The sequence below is a fragment of the Leptodactylus fuscus genome, chromosome 5 (assembly GCF_031893055.1).
Source record: "Leptodactylus fuscus isolate aLepFus1 chromosome 5, aLepFus1.hap2, whole genome shotgun sequence".
NCBI lineage: Eukaryota > Metazoa > Chordata > Amphibia > Anura > Leptodactylidae > Leptodactylus > Leptodactylus fuscus.
The window spans coordinates 130,592,715-130,619,378 of NC_134269.1; the positions used below are offsets into that span (position 1 = coordinate 130,592,715).

The 26,664-nt window shown below is 43.1% G+C and overlaps 1 protein-coding gene across 1 annotated transcript in view; it reads right to left on the bottom strand.

Moving 5' to 3' along the window:
• The window catches only part of CFTR (CF transmembrane conductance regulator), a 125,883-nt gene extending 102,094 nt beyond the window's left edge, over positions 1-23,789 (bottom strand). The window contains exon 1 of the mRNA XM_075274207.1: positions 23,628-23,789. Coding sequence (XP_075130308.1) covers positions 23,628-23,680 — 53 coding nt within the window. The 5' untranslated portion in view covers positions 23,681-23,789. The remainder of the gene's footprint in view (positions 1-23,627) is intronic.
• Positions 23,790-26,664: the final 2,875 nt, after the last annotated feature.

Sequence of the window (26,664 nt, forward strand, 5' to 3'; positions counted from 1 at the left end):
TAAAATGCAGCGTATTTTTTTTGCACTGCATTTCTTCACAACGTGAGACAGTCTCTAAGTGTATTTTCCTGAGAATAATTTGGCTGCACTTTTACTATTTGTTTCTCGATTTCAGTAAATCAACTGTTGAATAGGGTAATATTTTTTTCTGATAGCAACACAATGTATGAATATGTTACTGGATTCCACAAAAGTAAGTCTGTCAGATTGTCTTCAGTGTTTACACAAAAGCTTTGGAGAGAGCAGATCTGATAGTTACATAAATATGGCAATGGTTTCCTTCTTTTACTACCCATTGATTTTATGTTTATTGACTGTGATCTGTTGATCTGTGATTGTTTTTACTACCCTGATAAACTTCATAGAAAGTGCTTAAACTTCAATGACAACTCAAAACATAAAGCATCTCAAATACTGCTCCCTGACCTTGTCTTGAAGAGCTCGGCTAGGAACCCAGTGTGTGTTCTCAACACATATGTTTCACTTGTTGTAGAAAAATATTTCATTACTTTACATACAATTCTCTCAGCTTGAGCATGGTGGGCACATAACTAACTGATTAAAATGAAGGAATATTGTTAACGCAATGGGACTGTTTTGACAATTATGTAATTGCTGATAATAACACTACACAGAATTACTAGTGTTGCTGATCATGCACTAGGATTCTAGTGTTTTTACCCATAACAAGGCCTGGCCATCTATCCATAACCAAGCATTCTCCATCCAAAGGTGAATCTAGATTTTGACTTGTCCTTTATATGGGTTTTAAAACTTTTAGTTTTAAATCCTTGGTAACTTGCTGTTGCTTCTTGCACAATAGTCCCTGCTATACTTAGAAAAAAAACAACTTCCTAAAGATTGGTTGTTATTGCATGTAGAATGACCAAAATGTATTATATTTCTATGCATACAATGGTCACATGGCATACTGTACAGTGTCAGCATTAAGAAACTGGGTGCTCAATTAAACTGATATTTTGCTGCCTCTATTAATTGCAACCATGTAGGGATGTTCAGATAAATATACTAAATTATTTTCAAGATTTTATTGCTTTAGGTGCTTGCAGTAAACAGTTTACAAAAAAATGTAGAAAAACATAATGGAAAAGTTTCACTAATATTGTCTAAAATTTTGACAGAACTAAAGTCATAGACCGTTATTGTCCTATAGTGTGTTCCTCCGACCTCTATCTAGCCCAACTTCCCTTTACACGTTCATGTTTAAATGGTGCGTGTGTTCTGAACTGGGAGAGTGTAGAAAGTCAATGACAATCTCCTCTGGTAGCATTCATCTTCCACTACACTTTGGCTCACTTTGTTCCACAATCGTGGTGCAATTTTGGTGCACATCAGTACACTTTAACTCACACTTACTTTGTAAAGTGAGGCCAAATAAGTGCTTTAATAAAATGATAAAAATGATGCAAAGTATGTATGCCAGATTTTTCCCATAATTTGAAGCAGGATTCTGCCATGTTTAGCTTAGTAAATGGACATGGAATGAAAGGAATTGCAATAACTTTCAATCAATGCAAATGAATTAAATTAGAACCTTGATCTCACCTCCATTTTTTTTTTTATTCAAAAATAATTTGCTATAATAAGAAGAACAATGTCAAGCATTTTCCTTCTACAGTATAGCATAAACATATAGTCACTGTCTGTATATTGGATCTCTTGCTAGCAACAGTTATATCCAAGATATCCAGAAAAATACAATATTGTTGGTAAATCCAGCAGTACGTTTTATAGAGGATTAAAGAGTTAATCAATTTTGCAAATCTAAAAACATTTTACAGACTTTTAAAGATCTCCTCTAACCATGTTAGTGGTGACAGTCTTATCTCGATCAGTTGCCAAATTATACAACCATTAATGAAGGAGCTTTCTATATTCTGGGACTTGTGAGAAACCCAGCTATGATCTCCTTATTGAGGACAGGATATCGTACAGGGACACTACATGTATGAGAAGATAACCTGACCACAATAAGAAAATCATGGCTGGTTATGTAACAAATGCAGACAATGAAGACAATACACCGTCACCACTGACATAGATAGAGAAAAAAAAGTTTAACTTTTAATTCGCTACAAATTTAAATATATTTATGTTCATGGAAAAGGCTAAGGCCCCATGTAGCATGCTGCAGCCAAAAACCGCAGTTTCCTGTGCGGAATTTCTGCTTTCATTATATCTATACAAAAACTGCAGGCATTTCCACAGGTATGATTTACATTCTGGCGTTTAACAAAAATGCTACGGTTTTTTAAATCACAGTGAGTCTGTTGTGGATTTTTTTCTACAATGTGTGGATAGGATTAGAGATGAGCGAACAGTGAAATATTCGAGATTCGATATTCGTTTCGAGTAGAGCCTCAATATTTGACTACCCGATCGAATATCGAATCCCATTATAGTCTATGGGGAAAAATGCTCGTTTCAGGGGAAACCACTATTCGACTAAAGGAGAGTAACCAAGTCCACGAATAGCAGGAGGAGAGTGTTTAGGAGGAGCGCTATGCAGTTAAAGCGCAAGGACCCCATTATAGTCTATGGGGACCGTGCGCTTTAACTGCACAGCACTTGCAGTTGTGCTAATAAAAAGTCAGCTCCCTCATAACAGCAAGCTGCCAGCTGCAGAATCAGCGTTGATTTGCTGCAAGCTCGTCCTTGCTAGTCAGGAGAGCTGGCAGCTTGCTGTTACGGGTGAGCTTACTTTTTCTCATAGGAATGAATAGACCAGCGTTGATTGGCCAGTGTACAGAATTCGGCCAATCAATGCTGGTTCTGCTGGAGGCTCGTCTGTGAGGAGGCGGAGTCTAAGATCGGACCACAGCAGACTCCATTGTGGTCCAATTTTAGACTCCGCCTCCTCACAGACGAGCCTCCGGCAGAACCAGCGTTGATTGGCTGAATGCTGTACACTGGCCAATCAATGCTGGTCAATTCATTCCTAGCAGAAAGAGAGTCAGTTTCCTCATAACCGCAAACTGCCAGCTCTCCCGGCTAGCAAAGACGAGCCTGCGGAAAATCAACGCTGGTTCTGCAGCAGGCTTGCCGCCTCCTCCTCACCCAGTGGCAGCTCCAGTGGCAGTAGCAGCAGCGGACTGTGTGGGATCTCTGCACCGGGCTATGAGCGGCAGTGGCAGCAGCGGCAGGCGGGGAGAGCTGGGGATGCTGAGCAGGAGGGCTGTGTGAGGAGACCGGCTCACCATCATCATCATCATCACCACCATCATCATCACCATCATCGCCGCCGCCTCTTAGGCCCCGGACACCGCCGTGTGCTCGATGTGACTGGAGAGCTGCGTGTTCTGGCGAGCAGCAGAGGAGGACACAGTGTTGCGGTTTGCTGCTGGACTCCCCTCCATTCACAGGATATGAGACTTGAAAGAAGACTATGCATACAGGAAATTTGTTGCACTTGATAAAGGGCCTGAGAAGCCCGAAACGCGTCGTGCTTAATAAAGTCTGTCTTTGGGTGAGCGCTGCCTTTTGCATTCTTTTCTGAAGAGTGAGGTCCTCATTAGCTGATTTCTCTACGTCCTTTGACGATACTACAACTGCTACCCCCTTGAATTCTACACATGTTTATGCTTATGGGTTGTTGTGAACTACACAACCTGTTAAGGTGAGCGGCTATAATCTGCCTGTATTAAATCATTTCTTCTGCTGAAATTACTACACTAGGGTCGGCTCGGCGCCCTGTTCTCTCTTTTACTCTCAAAAGGGAAAAGCTGTCCTTCATAAGGCATAATCTAAATGAATTTTACATGAAGATAAACCATTCCACATATAACACTTTTGTGCCCCTCACAATTCTATAATTTAAATAAGCACTGTTATTTCAACAAACCTTACATACATCAAAAGAGCTTATAAAAAACTTATATGTTATAAAGTTACCTATAACATATAATATATCAGAGAAAATGCCTTTTCTCTCCTTTTATCAGGCAGTTTCCATTCTAAACCTCTCTATGCTGAACTTTCACTCTGGAAATCTCAAGCACAAGCAGAGTGATAGAGAGTAGAGATGAGCGAACACTAAAATGTTCGAGGTTCGAAATTCGATTCGAACAGCCGCTCAATGTTCGTGTGTTCGAACGGGTTTCGAACCCCATTATAGTCTATGGGGAACAGATACTCGTTAAGGGGGAAACCCAAATCCGTGTCTGGAGGGTCACCAAGTCCACTATGACACCCCAGGAAATGATGCCAACACCTCTGGAATGACACTGGGACAGCAGGGGAAGCATGTCTGGGGGCATCTAACACACCAAAGACCCTCTATTACCCCAACATCACAGCCTAACAACTACACACTTTACACACTCAATACCACCTCTCTGACAGTAGGAAAACACCTTGAAACATGTGTATTTGGCACTTGCAGTGAGGAGAGCTTGTCACCAGCAGTGAATTTGGCCCTTGTAGTAAGTTGAGGTTGGCACCAACATTTGTTTTGAAAATCAGGGTGGATTGAGCCTCTAACCAGCAGAGTTTGGGCAAATTCATGGTGGAGGGAGCCTCTAAACACCCCAGTTTGGGCAAATTCATGGTGGAGGGAGCCTCTAAAAACCCCAGTTTGGACCAATTCATGGTGGAGGGAGCCTCTAACCAGCCCAGTTTGGGCAAATTCATGGTGGAGGGAGCCTCTAAAAAACCCAGTTTGGACCAATTCATGGTGGAGGGAGCCTCTAACCAGCCCAGTTTGGGCAAATTCATGGTGGAGGGAGCCTCTAACCAGCCCAGTTTGGACCAATTAATGGTGGAGGGAGCCTCTAACCAGCCCAGTTTGGACCAATTAATGGTGGAGGGAGCCTCTAACCAGCCCAGTTTGAACCAATTCATGGTGGAGGGAGCCTCTAAACAGCCCAGTTTGGGCAAATTCATGGTGGAGGGAGCCTCTAAAAAACCCAGTTTGGACCAATTCATGGTGGAGGGAGCCTCTAACCAGCCCAGTTTGGACCAATTAATGGTGGAGGGAGCCTCTAACCAGCCCAGTTTGGACCAATTCATGGTGGAGGGAGCCTCTAAACAGCCAAGTTTTGGGAAATTCATGGTGGAGGGAGCCTCTAACCAGCCCAGTTTGGACCAATTCATGGTGGAGGGAGCCTCTAAACAGCCAAGTTTTGGGAAATTCATGGTGGAGGGAGCCTCTAACCAGCCCAGTTTGGACCAATTCATGGTGGAGGGAGCCTCTAAAAAACCCAGTTTGGACCAATTCATGGTGGAGGGAGCCTCTAAACAGCCCAGTTTGGGCAAATTCATGGTGGAGGGAGCCTCTAACCAGCCCAGTTTGGACCAATTAATGGTGGAGGGAGCCTCTAAACAGCCCAGTTTGGGCAAATTCATGGTGGAGGGAGCCTCTAACCAGCCCAGTTTGGACCAATTCATGGTGGAGGGAGCCTCTAACCAGCCCAGTTTGGGCAAATTCATGGTGGAGGGAGCCTCTAAAAAACCCAGTTTGGACCAATTCATGGTGGAGGGAGCCTCTAACCAGCCCAGTTTGGGCAAATTCATGGTGGAGGGAGCCTCTAAACAGCCAAGTTTGGACCAATTCATGGTGGAGGGAGCCTCTAAAAACCCCAGTTTGGACCAATTCATGGTGGAGGGAGCCTCTAACCAGCCCAGTTTGGACCAATTAATGGTGGAGGGAGCCTCTAAACAGCCAAGTTTTGGGAAATTCATGGTGGAGGGAGCCTCTAACCAGCCCAGTTTGGACCAATTCATGGTGGAGGGAGCCTCTAAACAGCCCAGTTTGGGCAAATTCATGGTGGAGGGAGCCTCTAAAAAACCCAGTTTGGACCAATTCATGGTGGAGGGAGCCTCTAATTAGCCCAGTTTGGACCAATTAATTGTGGAGGGAGCCTCTAACCAGCCCAGTTTGGACCAATTAATGGTGGAGGGAGCCTCTAAACAGCCCAGTTTGGGCAAATTCATGGTGGAGGGAGCCTCTAACCAGCCCAGTTTGGACCAATTAATGGTGGAGGGAGCCTCTAACCAGCCCAGTTTGGACCAATTAATGGTGGAGGGAGCCTCTAACCACCCCAGTTTGGACCAATTCATGGTGGAGGGAGCCTCTAACCAGCCCAGTTTGGACCAATTCATGGTGGAGGGAGCCTCTAACCAGCCCAGTTTGGACCAATTAATGGTGGAGGGAGCCTCTAACCACCCCAGTTTGGACCAATTCATGGTGGAGGGAGCCTCTAAAAAACCCAGTTTGGACCAATTCATGGTGGAGGGAGCCTCTAAACAGCCCAGTTTGGGCAAATTCATGGTGGAGGGAGCCTCTAAACAGCCCAGTTTGGGCAAATTCATGGTGGAGGGAGCCTCTAACCAGCCCAGTTTGGACCAATTAATGGTGGAGGGAGCCTCTAACCAGCCCAGTTTGGACCAATTCATGGTGGAGGGAGCCTCTAAACAGCCCAGTTTGGGCAAATTCATGGTGGAAGGAGCCTCTAACCAGCAGAGTTGTGGGAAAGCAGGGTGGAGGGAGCCTCTAACCAGCAGAGTTGGTGGAAATCAGGGTGGAGGGAGCCTCTAACCAGCAGAGTTGGGGGAAATCATGTTGGAGGGAGCCTAGTATTAGCAGAATTGTGCAACGCTTATGGTGGATGAGTATGAGGATGCGGAGGAATTGGAGAGGTTGAGTACAGACATGGAGTTTCATGTTGGGGTGCTTTACACAGGTGGGCACAAAAATGAAGGCTCTATCCAGTGGTGGTTCATTTTTATCAAAGTGAGCCGGTCGGCACTCTCAGCTGACAGACGGGTGCGCTTGTCAGTGATGATGCCACCGGCTGCACTGAACACCCTCTCAGATAGGACGCTGGCGGCAGGACAGGACAGCACCTCCAAGGCATATAGGGCAAGTTCAAGCCACAGGTCCAACTTCGACACCCAATACGTGTAGGGCGCAGAGGGGTCGGAGAGGACAGGGCTGTGGTCGGAAAGGTATTCCCGCAACATGCGCCTATACTTCTCACGCCTGGTGACACTAGGACCCTCCGTGGCGGCACTTTGGCGAGGGGGTGCCATCAAGGTGTCCCAGACCTTAGACAGTGTGCCCCTCGTTTGTGTGGACCGGTGAGAACTTGGTTGCCTACTGGAGGAACTGCCCTCCCTGCCGCCACTGTCACATGCTGGAAACATCTCCATCATATTCTGCACCAATTGCCTGTGGCAAGCATTGATGCGATTGGCCCTCCCCTCTACCGGAATAAAAGACGAGATGTTGTTTTTATACCGGGGGTCAAGGATAGCAAAGATCCAGTACTGGTTGTCCTCCATGATTTTGACAATACGCTTGTCGGTTGTAAAGCACCCCAACATGAACTCAGCCATGTCTGCCACAGTGTTAGTTGGCATGACTCCTCTGGCCCCACCGGAAAGTTCAATCTCCATTTCCTCCTCATCCTCCATGTCTACCCATCCGCGCTGCAACAATGGGACGATTCGAAGTTGCCCGGAAGCCTCCTGTATCACCATCACATCATCGGACAACTCTTCTTCCTCCTCCTCCTCCTCCTCCTCCTCCTCCTCCATTAAACGCAGTGAAGCGGACAGATGTGTGGACCTACTCTCCAGCTGTGACGGATCGGATGCTATCCCTAACTCCTCTGTGTGATCTGAGTTATCCCTGATGTCAATCAGGGATTCTCTCAGAACACACAAGAGCGGGATTGTAAGGCTCACCATCGCATCCTCAGAGCTCACCCTCCTTGTGGACTCCTCAAAGACCCGTAGGATGTCACAAAGGTCTCTCATCCATGGCCACTCATGGATGTGAAACTGAGGCAGCTGACTTTGTGGCACCCTAGGGTTTTGTAGCTGGTATTCCATCAAAGGTCTCTGCTGCTCAACCACTCTATTCAACATCTGAAACGTTGAGTTCCAGCGTGTGGGGACGTCGCACAAAAGCCGGTGTTGTGGCACATGCAGGCGTTGCTGGAGAGATTTTAAGCTAGCAGCGGCTACTGTCGACTTGCGAAAGTGGGCGCACATGCGCCGCACTTTCACCAGTAGCTCTGGAACATTGGGGTAGCTCTTTAGGAAACGTTGCACCACTAGGTTGAAGACGTGGGCCAGGCATGGAACATGTTGGAGTCCGGCAAGCTCCAGAGCTGCTACCAGGTTCCGGCCGTTATCACAAACGACCATGCCTGGGCCCAGGTGCAGCGGCTCAAACCATATTGCCGTCTCATCGAGGAGGGCATCCCTCACCTCGGAGGCAGTGTGCTGTCTGTCCCCCAAGCTGATCAGCTTCAGCACAGCCTGCTGACGTCTACCAACGCCAGTGCTGCAACGTTTCCAACTCGTAGCTGGGGTCAATCTAACAGCGGAGGAGGAGGCGGTGGCGGAGGAGGAGGCGGAGGAGGAGGCGGTAGAGGAGGAGGAGGAGGGGGGTGTTCTTCTCGTGTCCCTGCCAGGAATGTTAGGCGGGGAGACGAGGTACACCGGGCCAGTTTGGGAAGCAGTCCCAGCCTCAACTACATTTACCCAGTGTGCCGTCAGTGAAATGTAGCGTCCCTGTCCGCATGCACTTGTCCACGCGTCGGTGGTCAAGTGGACCTTTGTGCAAAGCGCGGAACTAAGGGCCCGCCTGATGTTGAGTGACACGTGCTGGTGCAAGGCGGGGACGGCACACCGGGAGAAGTAGTGACGGCTAGGGACGGCATAGCGAGGTGCCGCAGTTGCCATCAGGTCCAGGAAGGCGGGAGTTTCAACAAGCCGGAACGCCAACATCTCCTGGGCCAGCAGTTTAGCGATGTTGGCGTTCAAGGCTTGCGCGTGTGGGTGGTTAGCAGTGTATTTCTGCCGCCGCTCCAATGTCTGAGAGATGGTGGGTTGTTGTAAAGAAACGCCTGATGGTGCCTTTGATGGTGCAGGAGAAGGAGATAAGACAGGACCAGGGGAGGATGAGGTAGAAGTCAACAAAGTGGCGGAGGCAGATGAAGTGGTGTCCTGGCTCGTCCTCTGGAGTGCATCGCCAGCACAGTCAGCAGTGGCAGTGGCAGAGGCAGAGGCAGAGGCAGTGGCAGTGGCGTGAACGGCAGGCGGCCTTTGTCCTGCCGTTGCTGCCTGCCACTGATTCCAGTGCTTGGATTCCAAATGACGGCGCATTGAAGTGGTGGACAGGTTGCTCTTCTCAGAGCCCCTAATCAATTTCGAGAGGCAAATTGTGCAGACAACACTATATCTGTCCTCGGCGCATTCCTTGAAAAAACTCCACACCTTCGAGAAACGTGCCCTCGAGGTGGGAGTTTTTCGGGGCTGGGTACGAACTGGAACATCTTGGGAGATTCCGGGTGTGGCCTGGCTTCGCCTAAGCTGCTGACCTCTGCCTCTGCCTCTAGCTACCCTTTTTGGTGCTGCACCTGCCTCAACATCCACACTACTTTCCCCGCTTGACATCCCCCCTGTCCAGGTCGGGTCAGTGTCCTCATCATCCACCACTTCCTCTTCCAACTCCTGTCTCATCTCCTCCTCCCGCACAATGCGCCAGTCAACTGGATGCCCTGACGGCAACTGCGTCACATCATCGTCGATGAGGGTGGGTTGCTGGTCATCCACCACCAAATCGAACGGAGATGGAGGAGACTCTAGTGTTTGAGCATCTGGACACAGATGCTCCTCTGTTAGGTTCGTGGAATCGTGACGTGGAGAGGCAGGTTGAGGGACAATGAAAGGAGCGGAGAACAGCTCTGGGGAGCAGGGACAGTTTGGGTTATTGTTCTGTAAAGCTTCGGAATTTTGGGAGGAAGGAAGACAAGACTGTTGGGTAATAGGAGGAGAGGAGGCAGAGTCTGACTGGCTGCTGGACAATGTGCTGTAAGCGTTCTCTGACAGCCATTGCAAGACCTGTTCCTGGTTCTCGGGCCTACTAAGGTTTGTACCCTGCAGTTTAGTTAATGTGGCAAGCAACCCTGGCACTGTGGAGTGGCGCAATGCTTGCTGCCCCACAGGAGTAGGCACGGGACGCCCTGTGGCTTCACTGCTACCTTGCTCCCCAGAACCATTCCCCCGACCTCGCCCACGGCCTCGTCCACGTCCCTTTCCGGGAGCCTTGCGCATTTTGAATTCCTAGTTAGAAATTGGCACTGTATACCAGTAGTAAAAATTGTGGGTGCACGTAACCCCAATATATTCTTTGAATTCCCAGTCAGACACTGGCACTATATGGCAGTAGCAAGAAATGAGGGTATTTGTATTCCCAATATACTCTTTGAATTCCCAGTCAGACAATGGCACTGTATACCAGTAGTAAAAATTGTGGGTGCACGTAACCCCAATATATTCTTTGAATTCCCAGTCAGACACTGGCACTATATGGCAGTAGCAAGAAATGAGGGTATTTGTATTCCCAATATACTCTTTGAATTCCCAGTCAGACAATGGCACTGTATACCAGTAGTAAAAATTGTGGGTGCACGTAACCCCAATATATTCTTTGAATTACCAGTCAGAAACTGGCACTATATGGCAGTAGCAAGAAATGAGGGTATTTATAACCCCAATATATTCTTTGAATTCCCAGTCAGACAATGGCACTGTATACCAGTAGTAAAAATTGTGGGTGCACGTAACCCCAATATATTCTTTGAATTACCAGTCAGAAACTGGCACTATATGGCAGTAGCAAGAAATGAGGGTATTTGTATTCCCAATATACTCTTTGAATTCCCAGTCAGACAATGGCACTGTATACCAGTAGTAAAAATTGTGGGTGCACGTAACCCCAATATATTCTTTGAATTACCAGTCAGAAACTGGCACTATATGGCAGTAGCAAGAAATGAGGGTATTTATAACCCCAATATATTCTTTGAATTCCCAGTCAGACAATGGCACTGTATACCAGTAGTAAAAATTGTGGGTGCACGTAACCCCAATATATTCTTTGAATTCCCAGTCAGAAACTGGCACTATATGGCAGTAGCAAGAAATGAGGGTATTTGTATTCCCAATATACTCTTTGAATTCCCAGTCAGACAATGGCACTGTATACCAGTAGTAAAAATTGTGGGTGCACGTAACCCCAATATATTCTTTGAATTACCAGTCAGAAACTGGCACTATATGGCAGTAGCAAGAAATGAGGGTATTTATAACCCCAATATATTCTTTGAATTCCCAGTCAGACAATGGCACTGTATACCAGTAGTAAAAATTGTGGGTGCACGTAACCCCAATATATTCTTTGAATTCCCAGTCAGAAACTGGCACTATATGGCAGTAGCAAGAAATGAGGGTATTTGTATTCCCAATATATTCTTTGAATTCCCAGTCAGACAATGGCACTGTATACCAGTAGTAAAAATTGTGGGTGCACGTAACCCCAATATATTCTTTGAATTACCAGTCAGAAACTGGCACTATATGGCAGTAGCAAGAAATGAGGGTATTTATAACCCCAATATATTCTTTGAATTCCCAGTCAGACAATGGCACTGTATACCAGTAGTAAAAATTGTGGGTGCACGTAACCCCAATATATTCTTTGAATTCCCAGTCAGACACTGGCACTATATGGCAGTAGCAAGAAATGAGGGTATTTGTATTCCCAATATACTCTTTGAATTCCCAGTCAGACAATGGCACTGTATACCAGTAGTAAAAATTGTGGGTGCACGTAACCCCAATATATTCTTTGAATTCCCAGTCAGACACTGGCACTATATGGCAGTAGCAAGAAATGAGGGTATTTGTATTCCCAATATACTCTTTGAATTCCCAGTCAGACAATGGCACTGTATACCAGTAGTAAAAATTGTGGGTGCACGTAACCCCAATATATTCTTTGAATTACCAGTCAGAAACTGGCACTATATGGCAGTAGCAAGAAATGAGGGTATTTATAACCCCAATATATTCTTTGAATTCCCAGTCAGACAATGGCACTGTATACCAGTAGTAAAAATTGTGGGTGCACGTAACCCCAATATATTCTTTGAATTACCAGTCAGAAACTGGCACTATATGGCAGTAGCAAGAAATGAGGGTATTTGTATTCCCAATATACTCTTTGAATTCCCAGTCAGACAATGGCACTGTATACCAGTAGTAAAAATTGTGGGTGCACGTAACCCCAATATATTCTTTGAATTACCAGTCAGAAACTGGCACTATATGGCAGTAGCAAGAAATGAGGGTATTTATAACCCCAATATATTCTTTGAATTCCCAGTCAGACAATGGCACTGTATACCAGTAGTAAAAATTGTGGGTGCACGTAACCCCAATATATTCTTTGAATTCCCAGTCAGAAACTGGCACTATATGGCAGTAGCAAGAAATGAGGGTATTTGTATTCCCAATATACTCTTTGAATTCCCAGTCAGACAATGGCACTGTATACCAGTAGTAAAAATTGTGGGTGCACGTAACCCCAATATATTCTTTGAATTACCAGTCAGAAACTGGCACTATATGGCAGTAGCAAGAAATGAGGGTATTTATAACCCCAATATATTCTTTGAATTCCCAGTCAGACAATGGCACTGTATACCAGTAGTAAAAATTGTGGGTGCACGTAACCCCAATATATTCTTTGAATTCCCAGTCAGAAACTGGCACTATATGGCAGTAGCAAGAAATGAGGGTATTTGTATTCCCAATATATTCTTTGAATTCCCAGTCAGACAATGGCACTGTATACCAGTAGTAAAAATTGTGGGTGCACGTAACCCCAATATATTCTTTGAATTACCAGTCAGAAACTGGCACTATATGGCAGTAGCAAGAAATGAGGGTATTTATAACCCCAATATATTCTTTGAATTCCCAGTCAGACAATGGCACTGTATACCAGTAGTAAAAATTGTGGGTGCACGTAACCCCAATATATTCTTTGAATTCCCAGTCAGACACTGGCACTATATGGCAGTAGCAAGAAATGAGGGTATTTGTATTCCCAATATACTCTTTGAATTCCCAGTCAGACAATGGCACTGTATACCAGTAGTAAAAATTGTGGGTGCACGTAACCCCAATATATTCTTTGAATTACCAGTCAGAAACTGGCACTATATGGCAGTAGCAAGAAATGAGGGTATTTGTATTCCCAATATACTCTTTGAATTCCCAGTCAGACAATGGCACTGTATACCAGTAGTAAAAATTGTGGGTGCACGTAACCCCAATATATTCTTTGAATTACCAGTCAGAAACTGGCACTATATGGCAGTAGCAAGAAATGAGGGTATTTATAACCCCAATATATTCTTTGAATTCCCAGTCAGACAATGGCACTGTATACCAGTAGTAAAAATTGTGGGTGCACGTAACCCCAATATATTCTTTGAATTCCCAGTCAGAAACTGGCACTATATGGCAGTAGCAAGAAATGAGGGTATTTGTATTCCCAATATACTCTTTGAATTCCCAGTCAGACAATGGCACTGTATACCAGTAGTAAAAATTGTGGGTGCACGTAACCCCAATATATTCTTTGAATTACCAGTCAGAAACTGGCACTATATGGCAGTAGCAAGAAATGAGGGTATTTATAACCCCAATATATTCTTTGAATTCCCAGTCAGACAATGGCACTGTATACCAGTAGTAAAAATTGTGGGTGCACGTAACCCCAATATATTCTTTGAATTCCCAGTCAGACACTGGCACTATATGGCAGTAGCAAGAAATGAGGGTATTTGTATTCCCAATATACTCTTTGAATTCCCAGTCAGACAATGGCACTGTATACCAGTAGTAAAAATTGTGGGTGCACGTAACCCCAATATATTCTTTGAATTACCAGTCAGAAACTGGCACTATATGGCAGTAGCAAGAAATGAGGGTATTTATAACCCCAATATATTCTTTGAATTCCCAGTCAGACAATGGCACTGTATACCAGTAGTAAAAATTGTGGGTGCACGTAACCCCAATATATTCTTTGAATTACCAGTCAGAAACTGGCACTATATGGCAGTAGCAAGAAATGAGGGTATTTGTATTCCCAATATACTCTTTGAATTCCCAGTCAGACAATGGCACTGTATACCAGTAGTAAAAATTGTGGGTGCACGTAACCCCAATATATTCTTTGAATTACCAGTCAGAAACTGGCACTATATGGCAGTAGCAAGAAATGAGGGTATTTATAACCCCAATATATTCTTTGAATTCCCAGTCAGACAATGGCACTGTATACCAGTAGTAAAAATTGTGGGTGCACGTAACCCCAATATATTCTTTGAATTCCCAGTCAGAAACTGGCACTATATGGCAGTAGCAAGAAATGAGGGTATTTATAACCCCAATATATTCTTTGAATTCCCAGTCAGACAATGGCACTGTATACCAGTAGTAAAAATTGTGGGTGCACGTAACCCCAATATATTCTTTGAATTACCAGTCAGAAACTGGCACTATATGGCAGTAGCAAGAAATGAGGGTATTTATAACCCCAATATATTCTTTGAATTCCCAGTCAGACAATGGCACTGTATACCAGTAGTAAAAATTGTGGGTGCACGTAACCCCAATATATTCTTTGAATTCCCAGTCAGAAACTGGCACTATATGGCAGTAGCAAGAAATGAGGGTATTTGTATTCCCAATATATTCTTTGAATTCCCAGTCAGACAATGGCACTGTATACCAGTAGTAAAAATTGTGGGTGCACGTAACCCCAATATATTCTTTGAATTACCAGTCAGAAACTGGCACTATATGGCAGTAGCAAGAAATGAGGGTATTTATAACCCCAATATATTCTTTGAATTCCCAGTCAGACAATGGCACTGTATACCAGTAGTAAAAATTGTGGGTGCACGTAACCCCAATATATTCTTTGAATTCCCAGTCAGAAACTGGCACTATATGGCAGTAGCAAGAAATGAGGGTATTTGTATTCCCAATATACTCTTTGAATTCCCAGTCAGACAATGGCACTGTATACCAGTAGTAAAAATTGTGGGTGCACGTAACCCCAATATATTCTTTGAATTACCAGTCAGAAACTGGCACTATATGGCAGTAGCAAGAAATGAGGGTATTTGTATTCCCAATATATTCTTTGAATTCCCAGTCAGACAATGGCACTGTATACCAGTAGTAAAAATTGTGGGTGTATATAGCCCCAATTCTATTGCTAGGGGACTTGCAGGGTATTTCTGGGGTGAAGGTGGGGGGGCACACCGTTGGAACGGGTATCGGGGTATATATCGGGTATACGGGAATACACTGACAGTGTATTCCATTCAGGATCCTGGGAAAGCTGGGTTGCGGCGATTGAGCCCGTCAGTGCCACGTTACACTGACAAGCTTCTCCCTGGAATTTAGCTCTTACAAGAGCTGTTGGTTGTCTTCTCCTTCCTATCCTAGCCTGTCCCTGCCTACCCAGAATCTAAGCCCTAGCTAGCTGGACGGAAACCTCCGTCCTCGGTGAATTGCAAGCTCAGAATGACGCGAAGCTGGGCGGCGCTGTTCTTTTAAATTAGAGGTCACATGTTTTCGGCAGCCAATGGGTTTTGCCTACTTTTTTCAACGTCACCGGTGTCGTAGTTCCTGTCCCACCTACCCTGCGCTGTTATTGGAGCAAAAAAGGCGCCAGGGAAGGTGGGAGGGGAATCGAGTAATGGCGCACTTTACCACGCGGTGTTCGATTCGATTCGAACATGCCGAACAGCCTAATATCCGATCGAACATGAGTTCGATAGAACACTGTTCGCTCATCTCTAATAGAGAGAAAAAAAGAAAGACAGAAGCAGAAAAAGATCATCACAACCAAAATACTTTATTGACATCAATATATGTCAATACATTTTTAAATATGTCCTGCATGGTCTTTGGGCTGTTTCTGATATATGGGAGCCAGTCTCCACTCACCAACTCAGATAAAACTGAAAACTACAGATAGATCCTAGAAAAGTGCTAAAAAGTGCTAAAAATTGCAAACTCTAAGTCATTTAATGGTCAGAAATAGTGTTACTTCCCATGAACACACCTTATCCTGACAAGGCAAATTAAATGTCAGGTAACCTTAAAGTCACATAGCTATCTGTTATGTGAAATGTAGATTGATTATTTTAATATAAGTCTATATGAAAACCTGCTAGTAGAGATTCTTTTGTTAAGAGATAAATGTTAAGCTGAAGTTACATATACCTGTTAATAACACTGTGGCTAAATTACAAAATCAAGTTTGTTGGATCCATACTGTTGATGGATCGTGAGTTTGTCAAGGTACCAAGCAGGTCAACTGATTGTTAAGAGACTCAGTTGGCACTGATACTCCTGCAAACAAACAACACCAGACAGAGGAAAGCTTTATAACATTTTTATTCTATTACATTTTCTTCTTTCCACCATTACTCCATATCACATCACCATAGCCCATGCAGTCTTAGCATCTAAATATTCATACACCAGTCATTTATAAATAATATATATGTATATTACATAAACAATATGTGAGGCTAATTAATTATTAGGGCCTTTTGAGACGGTGGCAAATGGAGAAGAATTAAGGCAGACACCTACCTCAGACACCTCTCCATTCTCCATCCTTCTGTCCCCACAACACATAGCCGAAGCAAAGCTTCACTGAATTTCACTGTTCTCTGTATACAATTAAAAGCAACTCTAGTAACTTGCTCGGTTGCCTCTAGGCTAGGGGAGACATGTTTGGGCATGGAGGCTTACAACTTCCGTATCCTGAAGCACATTTATCTACATTTGGACTTGGAGATCCTGCACATTCATCAATTGCTGAAGATGTATAGTATTGCGGCTATACATTACAGCCGGCTAGCATGCATATCACATCGTCGTACTAGCTGGGAGTCGGACCATCACCGCTCCTAAGCGTCTACCCGCTTTGTCTCTGATGAGCTAGGAAAGATATACTAGCAGAAACGCGTCAGACTATATAGGGATCTTAATTGATGTGCGACCTATTCCTTGGTGTGAATGATTTGTTTAGGTGATTGTTAGCTTTAGTGTCGGGGGACAAAAAGGAGCCCTCAAGTTTAGTGATCAGCTGGGGTTTTAGCGGTGCCCCACTGGTCTTAGCAAGTGTATGGTTGTTAACCCTTTTTGGGTGCATGTCAGAAGTGAAGTGAAGTATAACTATCTAGACTGCACCTATTGGTATACCTTCACGAGCTATTTATGCAATCACCTAGTACACTCTACCCTTTAAACTTTAAAACTTTATTTATTATCTAGGCGGTTTATATCAGCTTTTAATAATAATTAATAAAAGTTATATTTTATTGTACCTTTATATAGTGCTTGTGGGTTTACAGTTTAGGTACAAATACCTATGTATCTTTCTGATTAGTTTTGAGTTTGTATGTTCTCCCCGTGTTTGCATGGATTTCCATCCCATATTCCAAAAAAGACATACTGATAGGGAAAAATGTACATTGTGAGCTCTGTGTGGGGCTCACAATCTACATAAAAAAAAAAAAAAAAAAAAAAAATTTGGTCTCAGACTCAGGGTTACAGAACAGACCCAGCCACTTCCTCACTTCCAGGATCTGCCCTGAAGTGCAGGCTCTGCAACCTTTTATGAGTTAGTAACGAGCCTTAGGACCCACATCTGGGGCTGAAACCTATTCCAGATCCGCACTGAACCTCAGGAATCTGGGGCTGATATAGCGGGTCTCCAACACTTTGACAGTAACCTTCTCACATACAATATAATACAGTGTTGTGTAAAAGGCTGGTATGGAAAGTCTGCTGCAAACCTTTTATTTTTGTCAATTAACTAAATTAAGTGAATGAACATAAGAGAAATGTAAATCAAACTGCTGTACTCCCCTGCCTATGCCGAACTCTTAGCACTGTGACAGGAAACATTTTGTTGTTCTGATTACTTGCCCCATGTATGTGAGAGGAGTAAATGAAAAATAAAAACATTCTCACCTGCCTCCAACATTGCATGCCAGGGATGTAGCCTGTTCCATCTGTTTCAATTTCCTGAGTCTTATGACCTCAGTGGTCACACATACAAGACCGGTGACCTATCTGTAGTGTTGTCAACAATCTTACACATGTGACCGCTGAGGTCAGTGACTGTCTGTAGCAGTCACAATAGCTGCAATGCTGGAAAAGAGCCTAGTTGGTATGTTATACCTTCCAACCATCCCAGATTCAGTGGGACTGTTCCCGATTCTAGGTCCTGTCCTGCTGTCCTGGCTTCAGCTCATCTGCATCATCTGAGTCATCTACTCTGCACTTCACCACTCTGCTCCTGTGTGCTCCAGTCCCAGGAGCTGTAGGCGCAATGTGATGGCGCGAGCAGAGACTTCAGAGAAGGGAATTGGAGCTAGGCAGTATTAGGTTTTTTTATATTTGTTACCAGGAGAGGAACATTAAACTGTGGAGGCAGATGGAGGGGGGCATTAAACTCAGGGAAGCTGGATGCGGAAATTAAAATTGCGGCAACTGGAAGGGGACAATAAACTGTGTGGTGGCTGGAGGGGGACATTAAACTGTGGGGCACCAGGAAGATGATATTAATATGACTGAAGGGGCATTAAACTATCTGGGGGCACAAATAGAAATGGATGGCACTGAGTGTAAGTGGATGGGGCAAAAATTTTTGCAGCACACACAGCACCACATGCTCTCCCTCTTTCTGTCTTTTGAAAGGTGTGTATGGGAATGTGAATGGAAGTATGGGAATGTGAATATGCCCTTTTAAAAAGATACAACTCTCTTGGTGAGCCCAGAAATCCTCTTAAAGAGGACCTTTCACCATTTTGTGCACATGCGGTTTAATACACCGCTAGAAAGCAGACGCCACCCCAAGTACTCGTCTATGGACAAGTACTGTGAAAAGAGAGATAGGGGGGTGTTCCTCACCTATCAGCATCATGGCTAGGTGGTAAGCAACGCCCCCTCTCACAGTACAACGCTACTGTGACACTGCTGTGAGGAAGGGCGTTCCTGACTGACTGTCAGAAACGCCCTTCTGACTGTGAAGAGCTACGGTACCGGCACCGATAGCTCTTCACCGGGAGCACAGGAAGGGAAGGCTGATAGTGCGCTGAATTCAGCGCACTGTTGGTTTTCTAGCGGTGTATTAAACCGCATGTACACCAAATGGTGAAAGGTCATCTTTAAATACATTGCTCTTAGCCTAAAGTATAATCATTGGAGCAAAAACAATATCTGGAAAATAATTTTTTTATAGTAATACAGTAACAAAGTTTTAAGGCTGAAAAAAGGCATAAGTCCATTGTGAAATATTGATCCAGAGCAAAGCAAAAAAAAAAAAAAAAAAACCCTATGAGGCAAAGGCCAGTTTTTCTTTTCTTAGGGAAACATTTCCTTTCTGACTTTACATATAGTAATCAGAATCCATCCCTGTATGAATAACCCACCTATAACAATCTAATAACGATAAGGGCTAGTTCACACGTGAGTATAAGGGGAGGTTTTTGACAGCGGATTTCGCGTCCAAAACCTCCCCTTATAATGGTGGTCTATGGAGACCGCCGGGCTTCTGTTCTCCGCTAGCGGCGAGCTGCTGCTAGCGGAGAAAAGAAAGGACATGTCCTTTCTTCAGGCGGAAGCCGCGCTGTCTCAGTCGCGCGGCTTCCGCCCCCCGCAGCTCCCTCCTATGTCGGCTCATTCATTTGAGCCGACAGCAGAGGGTTAAGCCGCGACAGCGATGGTCGCGGCGGGCGGGTTTTGACAAGAGAGAGACGCGGCTCGCCACGTCTCTCTCTGTGTCAAAACCCGCGCGGGCAGTTCACGTGTGAACTAGCCCTAAGGCTGAGTTCACATCTGTGTTGGAGGCTTCCTGCAAGCACTACTTTTTCATCCAGTGCTTTCAGTTAAAACAACTGATGGCCCCATTATAGTAAATGTCTTCCGTCGGGCTACGTTGGTGTCTGCTATTTTAGCCATCTGTTTGTTGGTTCTTCTGGTCCTCTGGACAACCCCTTTAATGTATATCCAATATTAAATTATATTGAAGGATGAAGAGAAATTCTCATCAACTGTTAGGGGGCATTCACACGATGTAACGCGGTGTTGATTCTGATACGATAACTCAGCGCTGTAAAACAGAATCCCATTGACTTCAATGGGTTCCGTTTAGCACGTGTAACACATTGAAAGCAATGGGTTAAGAAGCCTCCCATGGATTTCAATGCATTACGCGTGCTAAACGGAACCCATTGAGGTCAATGGGATTCTGCTTTGCAGCGCTGATTCTGACACGAGTTATTGTTTCAGAATCAACGCCGCATTACATCGTGTGAATGCCCCTTTAGAAGACGCTGCATCCTCTTAAATGTTTACAGCAGGTTGCAGGCTCGTTTGTACTCAGAACATAATATTTTTCAGACTGGTTGATTTGAGTATTGCAATTTTGTCATTTTGACTTGACATTCTCTGTACTAGAGTATGATAAAGAGGCGTTGACTTGGCCTCTAAATTCACTAACTCACAATGTGAGTATCAATTGGATGTACTAAGAAAAAGTCTGATTCATTTACCTCACACCTTAAAGGACTTAAAAAATACCTGTTGCTAATGTCTTAGTGTTTGATACCATTGGACACCTTCAGAGGTCTTGTAGAGACAGGTCGAAACTATTTTGATGGCAAAAAGGGGAACTACACAATATCAGGGATGTTGTTTTAATGTGTATGTGTATAGCATATATATGACCTCCCAAACAAAATATAGTTAGACATCTTAAAGACTTTACTGTAGCTCAGGACACAGCAAATTTATAAACGTTCTTTCAGAATTACAACCTCTGATAACTCTAAGTGGGAAATTTCTGAAAAGAAAGGCTCCCACTTCATCAGACTCAATACAATCATGTATTACATTATTTTAACAGGTTTCAGGTAACTCAGTAATTTCCATGTAGCGGACATTGCTGAGGGAATGCTGCATGCAGATCCATCCGCAATGATAGGATCCTTAGACTGAGTTCATGCAGAGTTTTTTGGACCGGATTTTGACACAGAATCCGGCTCAGAATCTGGCTCAAAAAACCGCCTCCCATTGACTTCAATGGGAGCCATTCACTTCCTTTTTCCACAAGTGGTTTCTTCCCACTCACGGAAAAAAGAAGCAAGCTGTCCTTTCTTGTCATGGATTCCACGGCAGATTCAGCCACGGACGTTCGTGGCGTGACACTCCCTCCCGACTAGGCCGTTTGATTTGGGTCAAATCCGGAACGTGAATGCTGCGACTGTCGGAAGGCCACGACGGACGCGCTAGCTGAGGGAGGCGTTTTTTGGACCGGATTCTGAAGTGGATTCACACGTCAAAAGTCAGACCAAAAACCCCATGTGAACCCAGGCTTAGGGAACAGCGAGGCCAGTCCTACAGGAACCTAACAAAATTCAGGCCAACTTCATTCTAAAAAACATGCTTTCTTATTTCAGAAGGAAACTTGGCTTAGTGAATGTGCAATATAATAATATATATTTAGCGAATATTAAGGTTATAGTCTGTACTTTATGGTTCAGTTAAAGGGGTTGGCCACTTTCAGACCAATAATGACACACAAATGTACAATAAAAAGATATACAATTTTCCAATATACTTTCTGTATCAATTCCTCACGGTTTTCTAGATTTCGGCTTGCTGTCATTCATTCTGTTACTTCTAGAGGATAAAACTCTGACCATGGTCATGTGATTTACGGTCCATGGTCATGTGATGAGCACACAGGTGAACAGCTCGTTACCAGGCAGAAGTCTGATTACTGTGCTGTGACTATAACGAGCAGCACCTGTGTGCTCATCACATGACCATGGACCGTAAATCACATGACCATGGTCAGAGTTTTATCCTCTAGAAGTAACAGAATGAATGAAAGCAAGCCGAGATCTAGAAAACCGGGAGGAATTGATAGAGAAAATATATTGGAAAATTGTATATCTTTTTATTGTACATTTTTTTGTCAATAGTCAATATTGGTCTGAAAGTGGCCAACCCCTTTAATGATCAGCAGTATTGCTGTTAATATTATGCTGTCCAATTAAATGAATTGTGGAGTCTACAATGTAGATGTGGATACTATATGAATGACATTATATTACAATGCATTCATGAAAAGTCACGAAAATCAGCAGAAACAAACAAAATATCAGATGATGACCTTAGTCCAAACTGTGTAAAGATGTAACAAATTTATAGGACTCTTAATAAATTAGTTGCATTTTTTTCCATGTTCCCTGCATCACGCCGGCTACAAGCTATAATTTACACCATATTCTGGCTCATATTATAGTAAATCTGTCTAGCTGTTGGCAGTTTCTCTAAGCCCTGTCCAGTTTTTAAAAAGTTTCAGGAGTTGCACAAAAATTAAAAAAGTCACAAATATCTCCATTCATTTACACTAGCAAACTGGCACAAGTTACATAAAAAATTCTCTTATGTTTATACCTGAGCTATCAGCCCTGGGGCACCTCTGGTTTCACATTTGAGCCAAAAGTGATCTGACTGTAATACCCCATGCACATGACAGTATTAGGGAATACAAAGAGTATACAAACTCATTTAATTACTACCACCCCATCAAATGGATGTATTTTTTAGGTATATATATACACACACACACACACACACACACACACACACACACACACACACACACACACATATATATATATATATATATATATATATATATATATATATATATATATACATGTGTACCAAAACTTTCTTCCGGATTGTTGAGCCTGAACAGGTGAATTAATGGGAAGGAAGTCCTTCTGTGATTATATTCAACATACTTATTACTATTTATATAACCTCTAGTAACAACAACAAATAATGTCATTAATAAAGAGACAAGGAAGCTGCTAGCTTGTATTATCATAAAACACTAACTAACATCACAGAAGAAACAAAAGAAAGATATTCCCAAATACAGCTGTGTGTTATGACAGTAAACCATCAGACTCAGGTAGATACTCATGTCACTGTGTTTAGAAGCACTAACCATTATAGATACACAGAGAGAGCTGCTCTCCTACACTTGGTTCTACACTAGTATCAGCAGTGGCAGCACATGACCCCTGGAAACACATTCTGATTAATAACAAGATTATCCTTTCATCCACATTAATATCACTATGTGACTCTTAGAGCACTGTAGTTCCCATTTTCCTTTCTATACAGTAGATCACAAGCCTGCACACACTTGTATTGTCATTTAGACAATGATAGAGCTAGAAGCTTTGTCCTCTCTCTGTAACTCGTATTATCTATTCTTATTCCTGAAAGATCATAAAGATCTGTTGAAGAAGTAAAAAAAAGCAAAGGTCGTCTATGTGCAGTACTTACAAGGTGTTCCAGGTTTATATGAAGCTAGCCTGAATGCAGAGAAGCATGCCTCCTGTCATTGTCCTGTGCTTTACTGTTGTTGCAGGTGCAACCTAAGCTTTCTACAGTATAGTCTCATTTCTAAGACAGAAAAGAAGCTTTCACTGCCAAATAGCTTTTGTCTCCTGTTCATTTACTCTCATAAGTGCTTGTGGTGAAAGAAATAAGTGTGGTTTAGAAAGTAAAGTCTGAGGTCCCTGCACCGTGCTGCCCTGTGACAGCAGGCAGTGCCAGCACATACAGGAATGCTGCCATGCACTCTTACTTCCCAGACTCAGGGTTAGAACACATACCTGAAGAAGAGCTTGGAGAAGATGTTGGCTTTCTCCAGCGGGGACCTCTGCATGGTGACTGGGTGCTGCTGGCTGCTGCAGGCACAGCCTTGTGTCCTGGCTCTGTAAGTCCACTCTGTGCCTGCTGCTGCTCACCCACCTTATTCTGTTAGCCTGCTGATGTCACTGCCTCCTTGACTCTGCCCAGGTTAAGAAGAGCTAAGCGCAGGGAGGCAGCCCAGTCCTTCATATCTTCCTCCTCTTCTCCCTCTTTCTTCCACTCCCTCTCATTCTGTTTAGGTAACACGAAAGGGGTGTGTTGCAAACAATTATAATCAGATTTCATTACCCAAGGCATATTGTATTTGGATCAGCATAAGGTAATGGACCTTATGGTAAGTGAGAAGGTCAAACTGGTCTCAGGTCACACAATGCCCATAACATTACACAAGCAGATGACCTAGGACAGTTTATTGCTGTTTATGTGTAATGTGGCAGCTGACCTGCTTTGGATTGGGAGTGTTGAATGAGCTCTATAACTGTTTATTTTGGCAAGTATCAGCTTTATACATTATGCTGTAAAATAAATGATGTGTTTGCCTTTGTAATATGGTGGGCAGGTCAATAGGATGTGCACTGTTTTGCACATTCATTCACACTACTTTTGCTATGCTATTGCAGGGTCTACCTACGTATTGAATAGTAATGTTCCTAAAAGCAAATGTGGTAAAAATCATATTACAAAATGTATCTATCTATGGCATCGATGGCCACACTATATTCACTTATATCTTTTTTTCCTGACAATATGTTCTTGAGAGTCTTTCACAATAATTGTCTTTTCTACATACTTGTTGATTCTGAGTCAATTATTATGAATGAACAAACTATATATACTAAAGTGTATTGTCTATTTATAGGGCACTTGAAATTTTCTATCTCTAGTACCAACTGTAGTTATGGTTGATGTCACCACCTATTAAAAAGCTATTCTCCATTTACATCTTCAACTCCACTTTTCCATTTCTTTCAAAAACAAGCAGGCTATGATTGATAAAAATACAGATATGATAGCAGTTTAATGACACACCATTGACCTCCCCATAAATATGCATGTCTATTTATATTAAAGGATAGAGGTACATAGGCTGCTGCACGTTTGGTAATTTTTCCAAGTATCTAAGACTATGGAGAGGTACCCATGAACATTGCATTTTCAGGGGATTTAATTAATTTGGCCACCTACTGTTCATCATTTACCCAGATACAGTGCTGTGTTGCTAAGAACAACTGTCTATGACTGTAGTTCATCCTGTCACTTGAACAGGACTAAATGACACAAGCCACACAGGAAACTGTGCCCCCGGGCAAAATCCAGTGAATTCAGAAGGCGGCTGCAGCACTTCCAGTGGCAGCCCCTTTAATAATGCCCCCTTTCTGCCCCCCCAAAATAGTAATAAACACCCCCCCTTATGCCCGCAAACAATTCAAATGACCACCTATCTATATATCTCTTAGAAATAGTTCCTCTCTTATTAATAATAGCCACCCTATAAATATGTTTCCCCTTATAATAGCCCTCCTTATATATAATAATTTCACCTTATAATAACCCTCCTTATATATAATAATTTCACCTTATAATAACCCTCCTTATATATAATAATTTCACCTTATAATAACCCTCCTTATATATAATAATTTCACCTTATAATAGCCCTTCTTATATATAATAATCTCACCTTATAATAACCCTCCTTATATATAATAATTTCCCCTTATAATAGCCCTCCTTATATATAATATTTTCCCCTTATAATAGCCCTCCTTATATATAATAATTTTCCCTTATAATAGTCCACCTTATATATAATAATTTCACCTTATAATAGCCGTCCTTATATAATAATTTCCCCTATAATAGCCCACTTAGGGTCAATTTGAATCCTCCTCAAAATCAGCCTCCAAGCAATAAAGTTGATTTTAGGCATAGAAAACAGCAATATATAAAATTTAGGAGTAATACCACATGGCATATTTGTTCAATTTGGTATGACAATTGGCAGAAAGTCCCACATTTTGGTAGTGCCATGTGTGCAAAAAAAAAAAAAAAAAAGAAATGTGAATTTTAAGTGGTTTTATTCTACAATCACTGCTTTGCAAAAAAAAATGGGCAGGAGTAGAGACAGAAACTAGGCCTGGGTAGGTGAGTAAACATTATCGGACGCTGCAGGTACAGCACTGTCTCCACATGGCTACCAACCTCTCTCCTCCCCTGCCTACACTTCTAAACCAACCCAGGACAGGTGCCACGCAACAAATTTTTAAAGCAGTCTGTCTGGGCCCCAGGCTTCCAAGGATAGAGCTGCCTTATAGGTGCTGTGAGAGTACAATAACTGGTACCAGCACAGATCATCTGTCCTGGAGCACCGAAATTCTGAGGTCTATGAGAAACTGGTGTAGTACCTAAAGCCACCGCTTCACTTGGAATGGAGAATGAGAAGCACAGCTCCCAGAGGAGCTGATCTGCAGGGGTCGCAGATGTAATATTGACAACAACCTATTCTAAGGGTAGACCATCAAAATTTAGGAATGGATAACTCCTTTAAAGTTGTGGGGAAACAAAGTCAGATTTATATATCAAAGATATAACACTTAACCCTTGTAAAGTATTTAGCTAAACTTGGAAAATACACTTGTAAATAAATGGACTAGTTAGTTACCTATCATAACAATTCTTCAGATACAAACATATTGTCAGAATTGGTGGCCACCAAAACATTGTTTAGAGATGCTTGTGAAAGGCAATTTTCATAAATGGGTAGTAAACAAATTTGGAACAACTGCATACACCATTGAAATGATGAAAACGCTGGTTTTCATTTGTTGATGCTATAAATATAACCACTTGTTCAGGAAAACATGGCCTACAAAAAGCAGGGGCTGAAAAAAACTGTGTATTTTTATTAGAATTCTAAGCATTTATAGAATTCTAAATACAACACCAATGATAAACCCTAATCTCTAATACCAATGATCTCAGTTTGCTACATGTTCC